General features: G+C 37.4%; 1 protein-coding gene across 1 annotated transcript in view; it reads left to right on the top strand.

Moving 5' to 3' along the window:
• LOC140226758 (active breakpoint cluster region-related protein-like) overlaps positions 1-19715 on the top strand; it is a 112167-nt gene that overhangs the window by 37175 nt on the left and 55277 nt on the right. The window contains 2 exon segments of the mRNA XM_072307188.1: positions 4557-4742; positions 15933-16083. Coding sequence (XP_072163289.1) covers positions 4557-4742; positions 15933-16083 — 337 coding nt within the window.

The following is a 19715-nucleotide window of genomic DNA, read 5'->3' as shown; positions in this document are numbered from 1 at the left end:
AATTGCTTTGTATTATCACTATTTCCAAACAAAACATACATGAGTATACATTTTCTGTACATTGCCCTTGCAGTGTTTTATTCAAACCTGGACAGACAGCCAGGGAATAGATCCACTGAGTAATTCATTTTGTGAATCATGTATTGTTTCTAGAGTTTATGAAAGTATAGCACATGAAAGCAGATAGCTTCAAAATCATTAACAAGTATATTTCAAACAATCAAGGTTAGTTTGTAGAACAAATGATGCTATTCATAATTATACAGTCATGCTTTGTCATTTTTTTTGTCTTGAGAAAAAGAGGGAAGTTCATGGGGGAATTCTGATAAATTCTGAATCCAGGCATGTAACTGTGTATACAAACCTTGAATGTCCTTTGTACTTTTGCTTGAAATAATAATTGGTTGAAAGGAGCTTTCTATTTACCATTCGTGCTGGTACAATTTCTGTATTTTATGAGTCCAACATTGGACTTGCTTTACAATATGTTGAGCAAATTTATCCCTTCATTCCTATCAAGTCCCAGTGAATTTTGCTGCACAAATAATCATCTTTTGGCGATATATTGGCATTGCTATCTCTTAATTTTACTATATATTTTATATTGCAGATAAATTCGATTAAAGAACTCACCAGATCTGCACAAAATATAGAAATTTATGCACAAAAAATGCCAAATTGAGAGAGGAACATTTCATCTCCTCAGATATGTTGTCAATTTAAAGACCAGTGATGCAATTGTAAATTTTAGACTTAAAGGATGCTTTTGAAAATAATTCTGTAGAACAAAACAACCCCAGAAACAGTGAACAATTCAATGAAAACACATGGGGTTCAATTTAGAACTTACCACCTGCAAACCCATATATTTATGCTGTGCTATGAGCATTCTTTCATGATACATACTTGTACAGTATTTACAAGGCAATATCAGTGAACAGGAAAACAGACAATGTGACTAAAGTAGAAAGTGGTAGGAGAATAAAAAAAAAAAAAACATTCTTGATGCTTTTTGTCAAAAGTTTTAGATTTGACCACCATGTTGCCAACAGGACCTGCTATAGAAAGATCTGCATATATAGCTTTTATCCAGTAAGCCAATAAAAGCTCAGATGATATGGAGCACATGTGAATGTGGCGCTGGTCAAATAATGCAAGCACGCAGCAATATTAAAAATGCAGACAGGTGTAGAGAATTGTTATTGAAGTAGCTTGTGATTTTAACATGATGCATGATTTTGACAGTTGTTCAGTTCGGAAGCAAAACAATTTTCTTTGTTAAATCTGACAAAGTCCTCTAGGTGATTTTTTTTTTTCCAGCCTAAAATTTATCTCACAATGAAAGAAACTTTGCATTCCCATAGGTTGGAATAGCATGTCTTAAAAGGTTTTGGGAGCCAACGATTTAACCCATTAAAATGGGCTCCATATCAAACCTTCCCACAATGGAGCTGTCCTGTATTACAGCAGTGGATAGTATAAATTACAAGTGAAAGACGTGATTTAGATGGGATAGATTATAGGGCTTGATGTGTTGATTGATATCGTTGTTCATTAATACACCATTTGTGCACACCCAGTCGGAAGAATGAAAGTGTATAGTCTTTATCTCATTCTCATGGTAAGAATGAGTTTTACCATGATGACCTGTGTAATTAGCATAGAGCAAGGTGATCAGACATGACTTGAACTTTATGTCTACTGAAAATGATAAGGAAATGACATTTAGTTATGAAGATATGAGCAATCATCTGACATAGTCTGAAAATCATGTAATGGCGCCTAGATGACGTTACAGATAAGTTATTGTCATGAAAATGTTAAATGTCATTAAATATTGATATGAGATATGTTGACTGAAAATTTCATGTTAATTGGTCATGTCATTGTTGAGATATTTTGTTCCCGAAAAGAAATGGGGATAAACAAGATATGAAGATTCCGAGCAAATAAATAGGTGATACACTGTTAGCATATCACCTAACAAATTTTGACATGTACGAAAAGATATATTCATGGAGCGAGTTGTCTTGTTATGGCCTCAGAAAATACTTCGCAAACAGAGCATGACTGCCATTATCAATACCTGAGAGTGCATATTTCTATTTGCATTTCCTGCTAATACAAGGTCTCTAGAACTTTTGATTATGAATCTCTATTTTGGTAGGAAAGATTAGAGCAGACTGCGTGAGTACATTTGTGTGAGATCATTAATCCATACTTTGAATGTTGAGATAATGTGGACGTGTAGGTCATGAGACCATGTGGGAATTTGAAAGGTGAAGTCCCTGCACATTGTAATGATGGAATGGAATAATCAAAGAGGGTCTGCGAAGTGGCTGGGTGATAGACTCTGTGATACAGTCCTTTGCATTATTTGAAGTGATATTGGCTTTTTTCACACGCACCAAGAGTGCTTAATTTGACTCACGATTCTACTGACGTATCACTAGAATCATGATTCAAATGAAGCATTTTAGCTGTGTGTATACACTCTGTATACAAACTGGAATCATGGAGGCTGATTTGAATGATAATTCCAGTCATGATTCAAATGATGTTACAGAGTTGTTTTCTAATCATGATTTTCCAGAATTACGGAGTGAAACAGTTGTGTGTACTGATTGACTTCCATATTGTTTTTTTGGGTGGAGCTTATGGTGACCTTCTAACCACTTTTGTAGGAAGACAACACTCCTGAAATGCTCGCACTGCAATAAAAAAGCACACACTACTCACTGCTCAAGACTGACTAGAACTCGGGGAAAAAAGCCATGACTCCTGTCCTCACTCTAAAATTCAAAACTGCAGAATCCGTGAAACCTTCCTGAGTAATAGACGATAATTCTGATCGTAATTATAATCGTAATTGTAATTCAGCATTGCAATTACATTTCTCAAGAGGTGTGATCCACCTCCCTGGTCATAGTATGATATGAACATTTCCTCCTCTCTCACAACCCCCTCCCTTTTCCTTCCCACCATTTTCCATTCGAGAACATAATGGGCAAACTGGGTGTATATTGGACGTCTCTTGTCTCCAGCAAGAAGTATCTTAAAAGTACACTGTACACCTGGATGCAGTGATCATGATGTTGTTGTAATGGCAAATGTAAAATCCTCAACGTTGAGTGAAAATGTCAGTGTGATGAGCAGTTTCGCAGGATAAAAGAACGTGACTTTACTCATATGTTTGTTTTTTTTTTACTCTCTGAACCCATTTACAGTTTAGAAGAAGGAAAAAAAGCTCTACCTTCATGGTGGATGGCTTTCTTTCTTTCTGTTTCCTCTTTTTATCTGTTTGTGTATGTGTGTGTGTGTGGGGGGGGGGGGAGGGGGGGGGGGAGGGGGGGGGGAAGGGGCCCTAGCATTGTTTTGATCAAGCTTTCTTCAACTTCCCCATGCGGCTGGTAGGGGATGGAGCATAAATCTGGAGCTTTTAGCCGTGCCCGTATTCCTCCCTGTTCCATGCACAGAAACTAGACCCTCTGATTAGTTAGCTTCATCTACATGTAATTGCTCTCCTGTGACTAGGCCAAGATAGCTGGACAAGGGGCTCGTAGGTCATTACTAAGGTGTTAGTTTTGGGTCAGGTTTTGGTCGACTAGTGGCCTGATGTTGACAGTCCGCTTCCCTGACTCTAGCCAATGGTAATATCAGTCTGGATGACTCAGGCTCATGATATAACTCCTAAGTGAGAGAAAATGGAGAAAAAAAAGGGGAAGTGTCAATGGCTGGCATAATAGTAATTTGTTGAGTATTGAAAAAGAATGAAATAAAAGGCAGGAGAGTCATAAAAAGCATGAGAGTCTTAAAAGGGAAAGTGGTTAGAAGAAAAATTATGTTCATGTGTGTATAGGGGAGGGGAGTTGGCTCACTGTGACCTTTGTTTGATCATTTTCACATATTACTGAAGTGGAGATATATGTTGTATGTATCCTGCTGGTAAAATAGGCCTCTATCAGCCTCAGTAGTCTACCATGTGAACAGATAAATCAAAAGGTGTTTAAAATTTAGTAGTCATGCAGTCAAAGCTCAGTGTAGAATAAGAGATGAAGTGATGTCATTTCCATACAAGAATCATGTTATCATGTCTTTGAATTCTTGTTCAATTTCCTTTTTTTTGAATGAATGAATTGAAAAAGAGATATTTTTCATAAAGGTCAAATACTTGGTGATGATGACTTTTCATAGGGGAGCTAAATTACTAGAGAGTCGATCAAAAAAATGTGCATAATGTTCTTTTTTTTCTTTCTTTTTAAAGAGCAGTGGAAGAGCTCTGAGGTGATGACATCATTCAATATGACTTGGATCACAAACCACTTTGCTGAAATGTGTAAAACATCAAAATTCCATAATATTTCTGAATTTTTGAATAGTATCTGTGTTATGAAATTTTCCTGTTGTAATTGTGTATTAAAGTCAAGTAAAACTTTCTTTTAATGAAGTCAATCTGACCACATAGTGGAAATCCTCTGTATGGTAAGATTGACATCTGACATGAAACATTTTGTCATCACCCTCATCATCCTAATCAATCTCACCCTCATGTTCAGGTGATGGAGATCTTCAAGGCCAGCATCTCGACCTCCAAGCCCGTGTTGACGGAGGAGGAGTACGACACCATGTTCTTCCGCATCAAGGAACTGGCTGAGGTCCACCGCCAGTTCGTCCACCACATGGAGCCCAAGCTGGAGCACTGGACACCAGAGCAGATGCAAGGAGACTCCTTCAAACTCCTGGTGAGTCTAGCAACTGTTAAAAAATATTCTCCATGAAATCATTTATATAATATTGACTGGCCCTGAGGGAGGTACCAGAAAATATTGCCCAAACTGAAAGCATATTGCCCGAGTCGAAGACGAGGGCAATATGTTTTCAGTGAGGGCAATATTTATCTGGTACCTCCCGAAAGAAAGGCCAGTCAATATCATAATTATTACCTATCCCCCTAGGTAAATTAAGAAAATATGTAAATACGGCTATACACTATATATGATACAGATCAAGCCACATTTGCTGTAGACCATCAACATGTTGAATAATTGCAAAATTGTTCATCAATGTATATCATTCAACTCCAACTTCAAAGATACATGTAGTTGTAACAGGCAAACTTCAAACTTCTGAACGTTCTTTATTTTTACTTCTCTGTTAAAAGTTTGAGAGTTGCAAAACTGATGGTCACTGTGCAATTACTGATCACAAATGGACTAGTCATTAGGCCCGTTCACACACAAGGGAAAAAGTGCGATTTAAAAATCGATTTTCTTATCGCGATCAAAATTTCGAAATTTTTTCCAGTGTGGACAGAAAAATTTCACTAATTACCGCGATCCTTATCGCGATCCAACTCGCACTATTAGTGCGATTTTTCAGAATAATCGCGATTATTTTGCCAAGCGTCGTGTGTGTGAGCGCGATCGAGATTCGGAAATCGGTATTTTTAATCCCATCGTTCGTAGCGCGTGCGAAACTCTATTGGGACTGCGGCGGGGTCAGTCTTCGGTCATGCAAGATTCGCGCATGCGCAGTTTGGCCACTGATCGTTCTTTCCTTGCTGCGAAGTGCGATTTTTCCCTGTGTATGAACGGTCGAAAAAAAAATCGAAATTTGGATCGCGATTGAAATTTCGATTTTCGTTGTTTGTGAACGGGCCTATTGCCTAGTGCTGCTGTAAGTAGTCGACCTTGTATGAGTTGATTTATCAGCGTTCTTCTGCGGTGCGTGTAACTGACACCCTGGACGTCCTGGAATGTTTTCTTTTCGTGGTCGCTCGGTGGGGAGAGAGATTCCACTCTTTCTCTTCCCACCTCCACAAACCGGAAGATTGCACTGTTTGCACTGTTTGCACATACTGTTACTGTTTCGCAGCGACGTGGCGAAAAGCATATTGACCGCTGACCTTTAACCCTGCAAAATAACAACTCCTGACCTTTAACCCTGCAAAATAACAACCGGAATTGCCTCGCAAAACTCCCTCGTATAGGTAATAATCATCAATATTTGATTGCTGTATTCATTGATTTGCATTTTAAGCAATAATACAAAGACATTTCTTTTGGATCTTTCTCAATTTAAAGGTAGCTGAATGAACTCATTCATGTGTACGCATTTGATCTTCTGTCCAAATTTCTTTCTTTTTAAAATTCCCCTGGTATCTTCAATTTCTCTTTAAGCTTCCAGTGAACCATGTCTGGTAGAAATGTCCATCATCTTATGAAGCATACCAGATATTTACAGCCAGGGTGTCTATAACCAGTCTCTGTATTTTATTGATTGGTTCTCTGTTTATATATGTTTCTTTCTATTTGTGTCATCATTGTTTTGGCTGTCAGTTCCTAAGGTATTTATCACTCTTGATGTAAACTTCTGTAAAGACAACTGTGCCAAGACTAAATACAGAGCTTTCTTCTTCTTATTCAGCTAGTATCTGTAGTTCCTATTTAAAGTATACTATTTATCACTCTTGATGTAAATTTCTGTAAGGCAACTGTGCCAAGACTAAATACAGAGCTTTCTTCTTCTTATTCAGCTAGTATCTGTAGTTCCTAAAGTATAATATTTATCACTCTTGATGTAAACTTCTATAAAGGCAACTGTGCCTAGACTAAATACAGGGCTTTCTTCTTCTTATTCAGCTAGTATCTGTAGTTCCTATAGTATAATATTTATCACTCTTGATGTGAATTTCTATAAAGACAACTGTGCCAAGACTAAATACAGGGCTCACTTCTTCTTATTCAGCTAGTATCTTTAGTTCCTAAAGTATAATATTTATCACTCGTGATGTGAATTTCTATAAGACAACTGTGCCAAGACTAAATACAGGGCTCACTTCTTCTTATTCAGCTAGTATCTTTAGTTCCTAAAGTAGGGCCTATAATATTTATTACTCTTCATGTACATAAACTTCTGTAAGACAACTGTGCCTAGACTAAATACAGGGTTCACTTCTTTATATATTCAGCTAGTATCTGTAGTGACTCTGTGACCAATATGATGCAGGCTTTGTTTACTTACACAAAAAGAGATTTTTAGAGATTGGTAGTTTCCCATCAACATAATATCTTTATTTTACCAGCACCACCTGTGCAAAAATAAAGCAGTGAAATCAGGTACAAAATTAAAATCACCAGTTAAAGTACTAGTTAAAGTATCTTCAAGTAGGGAAAAGGGACAAATTCCCACTTGTGTTTGAATCATCAAGAGCAGGGATTTTATGTTCATTGCCACTTTAAATGCAGTGCCTTTAAGCAATAAAGCCTGACCATCTGTTGTGACAGCTTTTCAACACAGCACGAGTGACTTGAAAGAGGCAGAAATTGAATTACGCGCTGCAGGTACAGCGATGAGAGAATACGTGCTCCGTCGAAATCTTGTCGGATTTTACGGTGTGACGAGGGCAGCGTCATATCTTCGTCGATGATGGGATGACGCCCTGATGCTAGCTAGGCTTGCCTTCTTCTTTTTTTTCCTCGGGGTTGTGCAATTTGCGAAGTCGCTCGGCGTCAGCGGGTGGGTTCAATAACACGGAGTGACGCCGAGGAAAGAGTTCGTTCATTCATAAATGCCCTCGTAGCTCCCTCTGTACGTAGCTCATTCTGCAGCGCATATGGGTATAAAGGGTATTGATGGTTCTTGAAGTAGTGGTCAGATTAGCATTTGTGTGTGCATGTGTTTGTGTGTGTGTGTATGTATGTGTGTATGTATGTGTGTCTGTGTTTGCTTAATTCCGTTGTGTGTGTATCCAGGCTTTGCTAGATAGCAGAATAGGTTTGCTTTTTTTTTCCCCTGCTCCTCATGACCGTGTGTGTGTGTGTGTGTGTGTGTGTGTATACAGTATGATCTCAGTTGTGGGTATTTATGTGTGTTCGTGATGTAGTCAGCCAGAGTGTGTTGTTAGTTCATTGATTAAAATTACATGTTGTAAGTACAAGATAAATCCTATTTGTAGGTGCAGAAGAGAACATTAGCATAATCCTAAGCATAGTGCATATTTTGTGGTTTAATTGTTTCTATCAGGGTGTGCTGAGGGTTTGTGTGTACAAATAAGTGCCTCCTTTGTCATCACTGACAGTTCCTAGCTAAAACATTTTGTCTGTACTGTAAAGGAGTAGGTCAATATCCTGCTTAATATCATCCAGAACTGGATCAAGCCTACATTGTAGCTAGCTGGTACATAATTATGTATACATATTTTTGAATTGTGAAACAAAACAAAGCAAATTTGGTAGTGGAGAGGATTGTATTGATGGAAGCATAAAACATAAATGAAAGAATTAGTTGCTTCATCTCATTTGATATATTATGATACAATTATTTTGCATTTAATACATATGAAAGAAAATGTCAAATAGGATGTGATGAATGATTATTGTGATCAATTTTAAATAGTTAACCTGATACCATATAAGGAATACAATCATAATGCATTTACAATGTTTATATTATCAAATGCCCTTTAATATAAAAAGTATTGTTCTTGGTAGCCACACATACCCATAACACTGTTGTAGTTGTTTTTATAGCATACAGTGTACTGTATGTCTTGAACCTTACATTATGTAGGCCATCTTTTTGTCAAGAGATTGGTTTCTCCTGAGTTTTCCTTCTATTTGGTGTTGTTTTCCTACATTTTCTGTTCATGAGGCACATGAGGTGTGCATAAAAATGTGCACACAAATGTGATAAAACAGTCAGTAACAGCATTGATACTTTGAAATAATCATGAATCAAAGGAGCTTTATGGGTTTGCTAAGTCACTGTTAATCGGATTATCCCTTCAAAGTGGTTTCTGTTTGATTTGAAATCATTGTGTGTGTGTGAGTGTGTGTGTGTGTGTGTGTGCACACAATAGAAAGTGAGTCAGCACACTTCAATAGACCCTTAACTTCAAAGCCTTTTTCCTCAATACTAACAGTTTTGGAGTTTGGTTTTTCTGTCGCTTGTTTCTGTCATTTCAGACCATCATCCAGTTCGATCTGTTATACAAACTGAACTTTAGCCATTACACAGTCGCCACTGCTTAGTCAGGATGGCACAGAAGAAGAACCTTTGCTCCAATTAAGCAATATACAGTGTAGCATAGTGTAAAAGAGATCAGACATTGAGTCAATTATTTAAGACAAATCATTCAATACAAAGGCCTGTACATTTACATGGCAACTTTCCCAATGCGTGAATGCCAATGACAAGATCTGACTCCTAATCATTATTCATTCATCAAAATAAGTTATTCTCTTAACTTTTGATGGCACAACTTTTGATATAGTACTGTACGAGCTGAAATTTTCGCGGTGGTTTTATTTTCATTCATGTGATTGGCAACAGAATTTTATGAAAGACCATGCACTGCCAGAGTTCAAGTAGGTTCAGTCTGGTAAAGCCTGGTCATGTATTCCCTTAAAAAACAAAAACAAAAAAAAACAAAAAAGAAAGAAAGAAAGAAAGAAACAAACAAACACAGAAACCTATAACAAAAAATAAATATTTGTATTGTCACAAGATGAATTGCTTTACCTCATGCTTGTGCCACTAAAACGATGCCTGACGAGTCTCACTCCTCCTCTCCAAAATAAGCCTAATCAGGTGCACAGTGTGATGGTGTTGCCATGGTTATAAAATATGCAAAAAGAAAAAAAGAGAGAAAAAAACCCAAGAAGCTGCCTCCCATGATGTCATAGAGTGTGTTTAATATTTAACTCTAGCGGTGAAGGTAATCTGCGCACCATGAAAGGGAATTATGACTCGCTGTACTTAACATCGCACTTTCCAAACAAAGAGATTTTGATGCCCAGTCTGACACAGCGAAGGGATCTTGCCTGGGTGTGAAAATACTTAATGGAGTGAGAATCGGTATAATCATTAGGTTATGGGGAAAAAAATATCAGAACCAACCGTCCCTCCCCTGTCCCTATATGAGGCAAAAGTACAGGTAATTGTATCATGAATCACCATGGCAGAATCTGAGTAATGCTTTGATTGTGGAACAGTGTGGGTAATCATTTTTGTATTTATTTGTCTATCTATTGATTTATTCATTGAGCTGAGCTACTGTATATGATGGCCGTACATGCTATCAAAATCTGTGATATTGCGTTGGTGCGAAGTTTTGAAGAAAAGAAAAAAAAAATAGGGTGAAAAGTAAGTGCTGTAAAAAAAAAAAACAGTGAAAAATCAGGAGGCTAGAGCTTTATAGTTTACTGTCACAGTAAAGAATTCCCCCAAGTGGAAAACCTCCATAGAATGAAAAGTTATCTCTTGCTTATACTAACTGTGATTCATGTGAACCAAATTGAGCTTTGATTGACTAAACCCCCAAATGATTATAGCCAATCGCTTCTGCATGAAAGACATCCCACAATGGAAACAACAGTGCTACCCTTTCTACTTTAAATATCAACTAAAATTGCATTCAGTATTTTGTGAATAGTGCACTGAACATTCTAAAAATTGTGTTTAGACTTTAATGACTCTTGGGGGTGGGGTGGGAAAATGGTCACAATGTTTAAGGGCCAGTGAGTTTAGAATCAAACAAATACTTGTGAAATGTATACATTTAATGACATCAGTTTCAATTGCCTATGAACTCCACATAAAAAATGCATCACAATAAATACCCAGATCCAATAGCTAACATTTGTTTGAAAATGTGCTCAAAAGGCCAATAACTATTTCCTAGTTTCATTCTTGAGTTTTTTCTTAGCCCAATCTAAATGGCCAAGTCAATGCCATTAAAGAAATCAATAAGTTTATAACACTAAGATCATTTGCAATTAAAAAGTAATGATATGTTTAAATGATACTATAATATATGATGTTGTGCAAAGTCTCCATTCATTAGTGTCAGATGATTAAAGCCAGACATGGATTATTGTTGAACCACTTCATGATCTCCTGAAATGAAAACAAAACTGAACAATACACAATCAAACAATATGTACAACTTACAATGGAAGTTGTGATTCTTAGTCCTATGACAGAACTTCAAGGTCATTTTATATAATTTATTTATCTATTTATTACTTTTTTTTAGAAATTCCTAGTGGCATGAAAGCACAAACACAAAAACAAAACAGAAAGAATAGAATGATTTCCTGTATGTCTATTGCGCTTTCAATTTGCAAAAATGTCTTGTTTATCATGAGCGGTCACTATCAGCCATGTACATGTAGGGTACCATTCTCTGGGTTTCATATTGTGACAAGGACCGGACCTTACTGGAGGATTATTTACGTTGCTGAGGGGGCATTTTCCCTGGTTGCAAACTCTACCACTCAAGAGTGATGTTGCTAGGAGGTGTCATGCTGATGCCTGTGGGAATAGATTCTTCAATCAAGCATCTTTGGAGACCTCCCTCTCCCCTTACCCCCCCCCCCCCTTTCCCTTCTCTACCTTACTCCTGTCATTCATGAAAAATGATTGAGATAAACAAGCGCTGCGAGCCGTTCTGAACTCGGCGCCGTATTTCAAAAATTATTCAAAGCGCTCCCTCTTTGTCGCTGGACCATAATCTTTGTTGCGTGAGAGGAGGGCGAGGAAATATTTTCTCAGTCAGATGATGCGGATGGATTGGTGAGTGGTAAATGATGGAGGCGTGGTGGAGGGAGGGAAGAGAGAATGGGGATGGAGGGAGATGGAAGAGGCAAGGCCAAGTTTTTGTTCCCAATTTTCCGGGCTGACAGAGCAATGCGAAGCATTCGATATTGCAGAGGCTCGCCCGTTCATCACGTCGCGGCAATCAGTTTGCAATAACTGCCGTGAGTCAGTCATTAGCAGCATCACAACTGTTTCCATCAAGGGGGTCCCCCTTCCTCTTTTTTTTCCCCCTCCCTTTTTTTTTTATTTCATCTCTCTCCCTGCCTCCAGAGATGGGAGGCATCCTCTCCTCCCACTGATGGGAAGATGATGGTGATGATCATTGTGATACCAGGTGGATGGTCTCCATCTCTCTCGGAGGGGGTTTCAGACTGATGTCAAAATTAGGTGTGTCTTCATCAGCCCGAAGTTTCAAAATAGCGCGCTATCTTGCGGTTACCAAACTAGTCCGATGTCAAGATAGCGCGCTATTTGTGTAGTGAAGATGCAAATAGCGCGCTATTTGAACGGGAAAATTTTCCCCAAAATCTTGGTCTAGTTCGTGAGCTAGCGCGCTAGTTCGTGAAATAGCACGCTATTTTGGGTGCGTCTCCATCAGCCCGAAATTTTCCCGATCCCTCCGCATACTCTTTTGGTTAGCCAGCTGGCTATGGAAAACGCATGACAAGCTAATGACTGTGTACAGTACATACACGCACGGTGTATTCAAGGATCACATTTCTAGGCCTATACTGTTGTTGGCATCTTTAAAACCAGGGAGGTGATACCTCTCACCTCCCTTTTATAACTCAGTGCCGTGCATGCTAGCTGTTGTTTGTACTTCTTCTAATGGTCCACTCTACCTAAGCTGAAGATTCTTGCAGATTGTGTGTATTTTGGACTTGTTTTAGCATTGCAAATTGTTAATTTCATTTAAGATGTCTCACTGGACAGAAGAAAGAGTAGCGTTATCGTTGTATCCCTTCGGAGAGAATATGCTGTACTGCTCACTTTCCTGGTTTTATTATCATACATACAGTGATACAGGAGATTTTGCGTGGGGAAATCCACTTTCGAACCACAAGTAAAGCAGAATATATGCAAATTGCGCATGCATCAATTTTTGGGCTAATTTCCCCAAGCGGGCTGTTCGAGCTAATGAAGACGCACATTCATTGTATCGGGCTATTTTCCAAGACCGCAAAATTTCCTGCTAGTTTGAACTTTGGGCTGATGAAGACACGCCTATTGTGTGTTGTCATGTTTGGAAACGCTGAAGAGTTCTTATGGAGGATGTTTCAGACACTAAAGTGATTCTCTGTTCCGTCCAGTAATTTGCAACAGCAAATTAAAGTCCTTTAATGAAAGTGGTATCAGGAATTCCTTGGCTCTCCATATGGCAACTATGGAGATGATTACCTTGATTTGCAAGATGTACATAATATGGCAGAAGTAGATGCAAGGATGATACAGTTGTACAAGGGTGAGCTAAGCTTCACCTCCTCAAACATGGTCTGGAGGTCACACCACTTGGTCTACAAACCCAGACTTGCAGCTAAAATGATTGGAGGTAGATACCTTTGGATCATGGTTGGCCAAACGCAATGTGAGACGTGCATTTGATAGAAGAATCAGTCAAGTTTTGCTTTCAGATTTACAAACTAGATAACTTGTTTTAGGCTGAATTGTGTGTTTAAACCATTTACAAAACCAGTTCTTGTGCAAGTGTGATAACCCCTCACAGTCATTTTCCCCCCTCTCTCTCTTCCTTCTGGGGCAGGGGTGTATGTTTCCCCAATTACGGCCTGAGTAAACATATGAGTCTGAGAGCAAATATGATCACAAAGCTTCCATCCCATCTCGTAATCCTGTAATTAGGAGAGAGGGGGAAATTTTGGCTTCCCCTAAAAATGTTTTAATGCACTCAAGCATATCAAGAAATGGCCATCCAGGAATCTATATGGGTATATTTCCATTTCTGTTTAGAAAAAAAAAAAAAATCCTGACTTTGTTGTGAGTATGCCTAGGGCTTGATTAATGCAGAAATTGGTTTAACAACAGACTTCATAAGAGTGATAAAATTCATTTACGTAGGTATATACCTATCTATATATTTTCATTATTTTTCTGGGAGGGGAGGAAGACATCCTAGCTTCTGTGATGGTTGATTAGATAGCCGATATAGTGAGTCACATTTGTAATTAGGAACACAGTGGATTTTCCATTCCGGGAAAATTGGCTAAGTGAACACCGTGTAATGGGTTGGAAGGGATGGAAAGTGGGGATGGTGTGTATAGCACAAGAGTCAATTAAGTGTAAGGAGATCATCAAGAATATTCTCAACCCAAGCTTTTTGATATTTTTTTTTTTCCGGGGGGGGGGGGGGGGGGGGGGAGGGATTAATTTAATATCCGTAACTCATTGCAAAGGGCGTGCCATTACGGATATTGAATTGTAGCGTGCTTGAAGTTGGTGAGCAGTGATGCAATAGCTGACGTGACCGCGTCCCAGTGATTTATGAGGTATTTTAGTGAAAATTTGGTTTTGATTTTATACCACTGTCCTCCACATCCTTCAAAATGAAAATATGATGAAAAAAGAAGAAACAATCCAGTTTTTCCTCATATTCTTTCTTTTTTAATGATTCTCAGTGATGTAACAAAGAATGGTAGTCGTGGTGGTCTGTACACTGAAACTCTAATCTAACACTCAGCGTGTTAGAACTCGCTGCAGTGTTTTGTTGCCTTTTATTTTTATATGCAGGGAACAGAATATATGTATATGATACTTGTGACGGTTTACATGATACTCATAGTTGTGCTCAGTAATATGCCATGAATAGACTTTAGTCTTACAAACAGATCACAGAACCCTATCATTTGAATGTTAATGACCTCACTCACATATGCCAGTATCAATTGTTAAAAATTTAGACAAATGTGTTTTTATCATGATACAGACAGCCACATATCATTTCTGTATTACCAGCCCATTTTATTGACATCCAAGAAAAATTCTAACTTTCGCCATGGGGGAAAAAAAAACCCACAAGGTAGTGATGAATTGCACATGCAACATTTGGGGGGAAAATTTTAAGCATTAAAACTCACAAAAATCTGAAAAAAGTCAGTATCTATGGAGAGACTGTGACAAAATTGACTTGATCTTTAAATGCTTATAAGATGATTAATGCATACCAGTCTGAAGTGGGAAAGAGCCAAGATACACATCATTAAAAATCTTGCAATTAGGGTAATTGTGACTAGGTCATTGTTGAGGCCTTGAAAATTTGTTGTTATTAGAGCAAACACAAAATCATTGGCCATTATGTAAACCAGCACTCCATTGCCAACAGGACATCAAGATGTTGTTTATGTTTTTCTGTAGTCTTTTACATGAATGTGAAATACTTAAAAAATAAAAGCATTTTCTTCATCTTTTTCTTCATCTGCTTCATTCATGAGTAGGTTTTTAAGATAATATTTTAAAGGAAAGAAAGAATTTGTTACACTTTGCCTTCTGACTAATGTGTGTGCCATGATGTATGTTGTACCACTATCAAAGTGACGTGCATTTGCCATCATTTCCTTGTTGCGCTGAGTGTGAACTAATGTCACTGCTATCCCCATTGTACGTGAGGCCATGAGACTATAGCTATATTTGTGCCCTCATTGTTTCTGCTGGTATGTTTATGAGCACACCTCTTCTTTTTCCTACCCCACCCCCACCTCTCCACCCCTCCCTGCTGGATATTTTGTCTATTGTTCCATTCGAACATTTTCATGCGCAAACTAAACCCATTTTCTAAATTTGACTTCAAACAGTGTGTCATGTTTTTGAATAATGTTTCCTTTTGTTTTTGCAACATTGTCATTTCGCATTTGTCTGGGATAGCTTCTGTTACCATGACAGTAGGTACAAATTAGTAACGCTTTCATTAGCAACATCTTATGCTGTATTTGATATACGTATTTCAATCACTGGGTATATTTATAATTTTAAAGAGGCCAATTCCTGAAAGCATATCTTCTAATGTCTATAAATTTTGTTTTCTTGTTCAACACCCCATCATTTCTCCTGTGATTCTATTTGTAATTATTATAAAATTGGGTATTCTATTACCATTTTCAGCAAGTGCAACGAGAAATATATAATCACTGCTAATATATAGAATTTATATATATATAGAATTTCTATATATAGAAATATATAATCACTGCTAATAGATAAAATAAATAAACACAACGAGAAATATATAATCACTGCTAATAGATAAACATAAATAAACATAACCTTATGTCTAACCCACCTATATTTTTTTCTTTTTGAATATCTGCTCACCTGCTGTTCAGGCAAGCCACTTTGACATCCATGAGGAATATGTGACGAACTACAAGCGGGCGATGAGCACCCTACAGCGCCTCCAGTCTGAGAACGAAGTGTTTCGCAACATTGCTCAGCAGGCCCTCAAGCTAGAGTCGGGAGAAATGTACACACTCGAAGGTAAGAGCAGGACTGACTGACCAATGAATACACAACAATTATTGTCGTCATCGTGAGCATTTCTCTTGTCTTTCATTGTATCTACCATAATCCTTTTTCTGGTCTTTTATAATTGGATGCACTTTTAATGTGCTCTGCTAGTCTATGACCGTATGTATCATATGTCTTTCTTTGACCAAATCCATGACCGAATGAGTGAAAGTGAAAATGGTGATAATAATGTTGAATGTGTTAAAAACAAGAGACTTGAATGATCTATTAGCAGTGATTATAATGTTGATGATGGTTTTGATCATGATGATAATAGTATTAATGCTTATAGTAGAATTAGTATATAGTATTGATGGTAGAGATGTTGGCACTGATTATTTGAAGACCTTGTTCAGTTGTGGTAAGAGTTAAGAGTATTTTATCTAAAGTAAATGTTTACATTTTGTTCAGAGTGTCATATTAAGCAAATTTGGTGTCATTTGAGATAAAATGGATGGGTAAACATGGTTGAACAAAAGGCGCAGAAATAGGTGAATGTATTTGGTAAAGGAGAAACATAAAGGACAGGCACTATTGTTTGTGTCATGTGTCAGGTGCAGAAAAATCAGCCAGAAAACTGAAATATATCACAATACTTCATAGGATGGCGGTTGATGCATGTGGTGCACCATAGCTTCAAGGTGTCAGTAAAAAGTGCTTTCTGTGCCAGTGGACGCATGCGACTTCTCTTTTGTGGAAGTAGAAATCTCGTTTGTGAATCAGAGCCGTAATTGCATGTTAATTTTTGGTAAATGCTGAAATAAATATCAGACCCAGTTCTTGACGTTTCCTGAGATGGATCAGCGGGAGGGTGGCCTGCCTCAGTCAGAGTGAGTTAATGATTAACTCACTGGGCGGGGGATTTCTCCCTCTCTCCCAGCCTTTGCCGCTGAAACTGCAAGACTTAATGATTTTTACCAAGTACTCTGGGGTATCATGAATTAACATTTGATTCATGTTTTTATTTATTCATTTATTTATTTTTTTAACATTGGCTGTCATGCAGGTATTGTGGCTAATGCTTCTGAGAGGACATTGATGTTTTTGCTTAAAAAAAGAAATAGAATATCCATTTATTTATTTACCAATAGCCAATACAAACAACTTTAATCTGCTGTACAAGACATAGAGTATGAAATACAGGCCTAGTCAATGAACTTGTGGCATTATGAGGAAGCAGGGTAGGGAATCAGTAAAGTCGAGAAATGCTATCATACACAGAAATTTTATTAAATTCAAATGGTTTTGTGATAAGTTGGAATGGGTTTGTTGTTGTCATGACTATTTCATTATTCTGGTTATCATTATCATCACCATCATCATTATTCTTAGAACTATTCATTAGTATCATTACCATGGTATTTGCCTGACATACCAAGGCTAAAAGAACAGCAGCTCTGCTTTCCCTCATCTTTCTATTGAAATAAGTTTATGTAATTAGTAAATTGTAAATCAAGCTAGTATTGTCAATATGTTTACCAAAAATCCTGTAAATTTGTATTTTTTCCCCCCTTTGGAAACCAGACACTAGTGAAATGTCAATTATGATATATCGTAAGTTTGTCAAAGAGAGTACAGATCACCCTCCATATTTTTCAGAGAGGGTCTTATATTAGGTTTGATGTCATCGTTGGTAACCTTTCATACACAATTACCAAATTAATGTTTGTTGAGCTCATGAGGACAGACTCTTTTTGGACCTGACACAGAGACTTAGGAATGATTTCTCCACGCATGTGACCAATTTTAGGTTTTGATTCAAACAAGAGAAATGCTCCTCTCATACCACCTCAAGGATATGCCTCCTTTCCCCCTCTTTCTCCTTAATACTAATGATGTTATGATACCAGTATTCCAGCTCTCAAGTCGCTATCAAGTGATCATTAGTCACCAAAGATGCCAAGTGGCTTCCTCTCTCTGCTTTGTTCCGTGATTAATTGCAGCATGATTTTGTTTTTGAAGTACCTTTCGAGACATATGACTGCAAGATACAAAAAAAGGAGAAATGTCATTTGTTCATAAATCATTAAGAAATACCATCACAGTTTCACAGGATGTAAATCTTTGAAAAAAAAAAGTTAATGGGGGTGGGGAATGATATGAGACTGTTGATGGGATTAATTCCTTGAGTCAGGTCAAAACTTCCAGATTCTGCTTACGAAAATGAGATCGGTGAGGATTTGTACTGGGGATCATGCATCTGCGTGGTGAAAATACACACATAGCGCAGCATGCCCAATGGAGCTGATGAATAATTTTTTTTTTCTGTGTTTATTTTTTGTATGTATTAAGGATTTTTATGTGGTGCAAATTTTTATGAAGTGAAAGTGCCTGACAGCTGTGCTGAGGCCAATGAGTATTTCTTTTTTCTTCATTTGTGCCAGACTATTTTTGGCTAGATGTCATCCAGAATAGGTTGGTATTTTGGGGTGGTAATCCATCATTCGTGCAAAGAGATACATCACAATCTTTGCAACAAGAGGCCAGGTGCAGTAGGTAGTAATTCTTTTATGGCACAGAAACAATATCTTCCTTTGGCCTAGAAAGCACCATAGGCTATTGTGTAAGGTTCTATAGATCTATAAATATTTGCATTTATGGTTCAAATCGATAAACAGATAGTATCAACACACTTTTCTTGATGATTAACATAATATAAAAAGACATTTGAGAGTTGCTGTTAGTTGAGTTGTATCAATCACTTTGTATGGAAATGTGTTTTTTACCAGCTGTTCATATTTTCAAAAATTAAAATTTTCATCTGGCATCTATGAGTTGTCATCCTTATGGCTGCATTGTAGAATTAACATGTCAGTCACTTTCAAAATTGTTTATATATATATATATATATATATATATATATATATATATGAGGACATAAGTACAAAAAATTCCCTCTGAACATAGTATCATTTGAAAATGCAGTCTTGTGATAATATCCATGATTCTATCGATATTGATACTAATTCCTTCCTGTGATTAAATTGGATAGACTTATCAAGTTGAATCTTATGAATATGTTGAAAAAAATGATAACAGTAGGAGTGATGCATCCCTCCCCAGCAGTGAAAAGCAATCAAATGCAATGGATTCAGAGTCAGAAATAAATTCCCTGAACATCTTAAATTTTCTTTGAAGATGTGGTTTTTGAGATTCATGAAATTTGGGAAGTCTTGTAACTATTTAAGTTAGCCTTTCTTTCTGTCTGTGAGCGTTTTTTTTTTTTTTTCATTCACATATGATGTAGCATCAACAAAGTAAGGATTGTGAATTATTTGAGTGAATTTAGATTGATACTTGATTGATCAAGGTGTAATCCTGACTAAATTTAGATTGACTATGAATCAGGAGGATGTCTGTTAGATACCCAGAAGAAATTTTAATGATTTACGTTTTTCTGTGCCTCAGCTGTGAATGTATAAAAGTTCTAATGGAAGACTCAGCCAGCCATGAAAAGCAAATAGTCTCTGTGGCGACACTGCTCACAATTCTGTTGGCTCAGTTGCAGTGAATTGTTGAACTTTACTGACTGAGATGTCTGGTGATAATAAAATGCATGATACAAAAAGGAAACAAAAAATCCACAATACCAAAGTCTTTAG

This window comes from Diadema setosum, chromosome 4 (genome assembly GCF_964275005.1).
Source record: "Diadema setosum chromosome 4, eeDiaSeto1, whole genome shotgun sequence".
NCBI classification, from domain to species: domain Eukaryota; kingdom Metazoa; phylum Echinodermata; class Echinoidea; order Diadematoida; family Diadematidae; genus Diadema; species Diadema setosum.
Note: the sequence above shows the minus strand (reverse complement) of the source record. Positions and strands in the feature narration are given on the sequence as shown.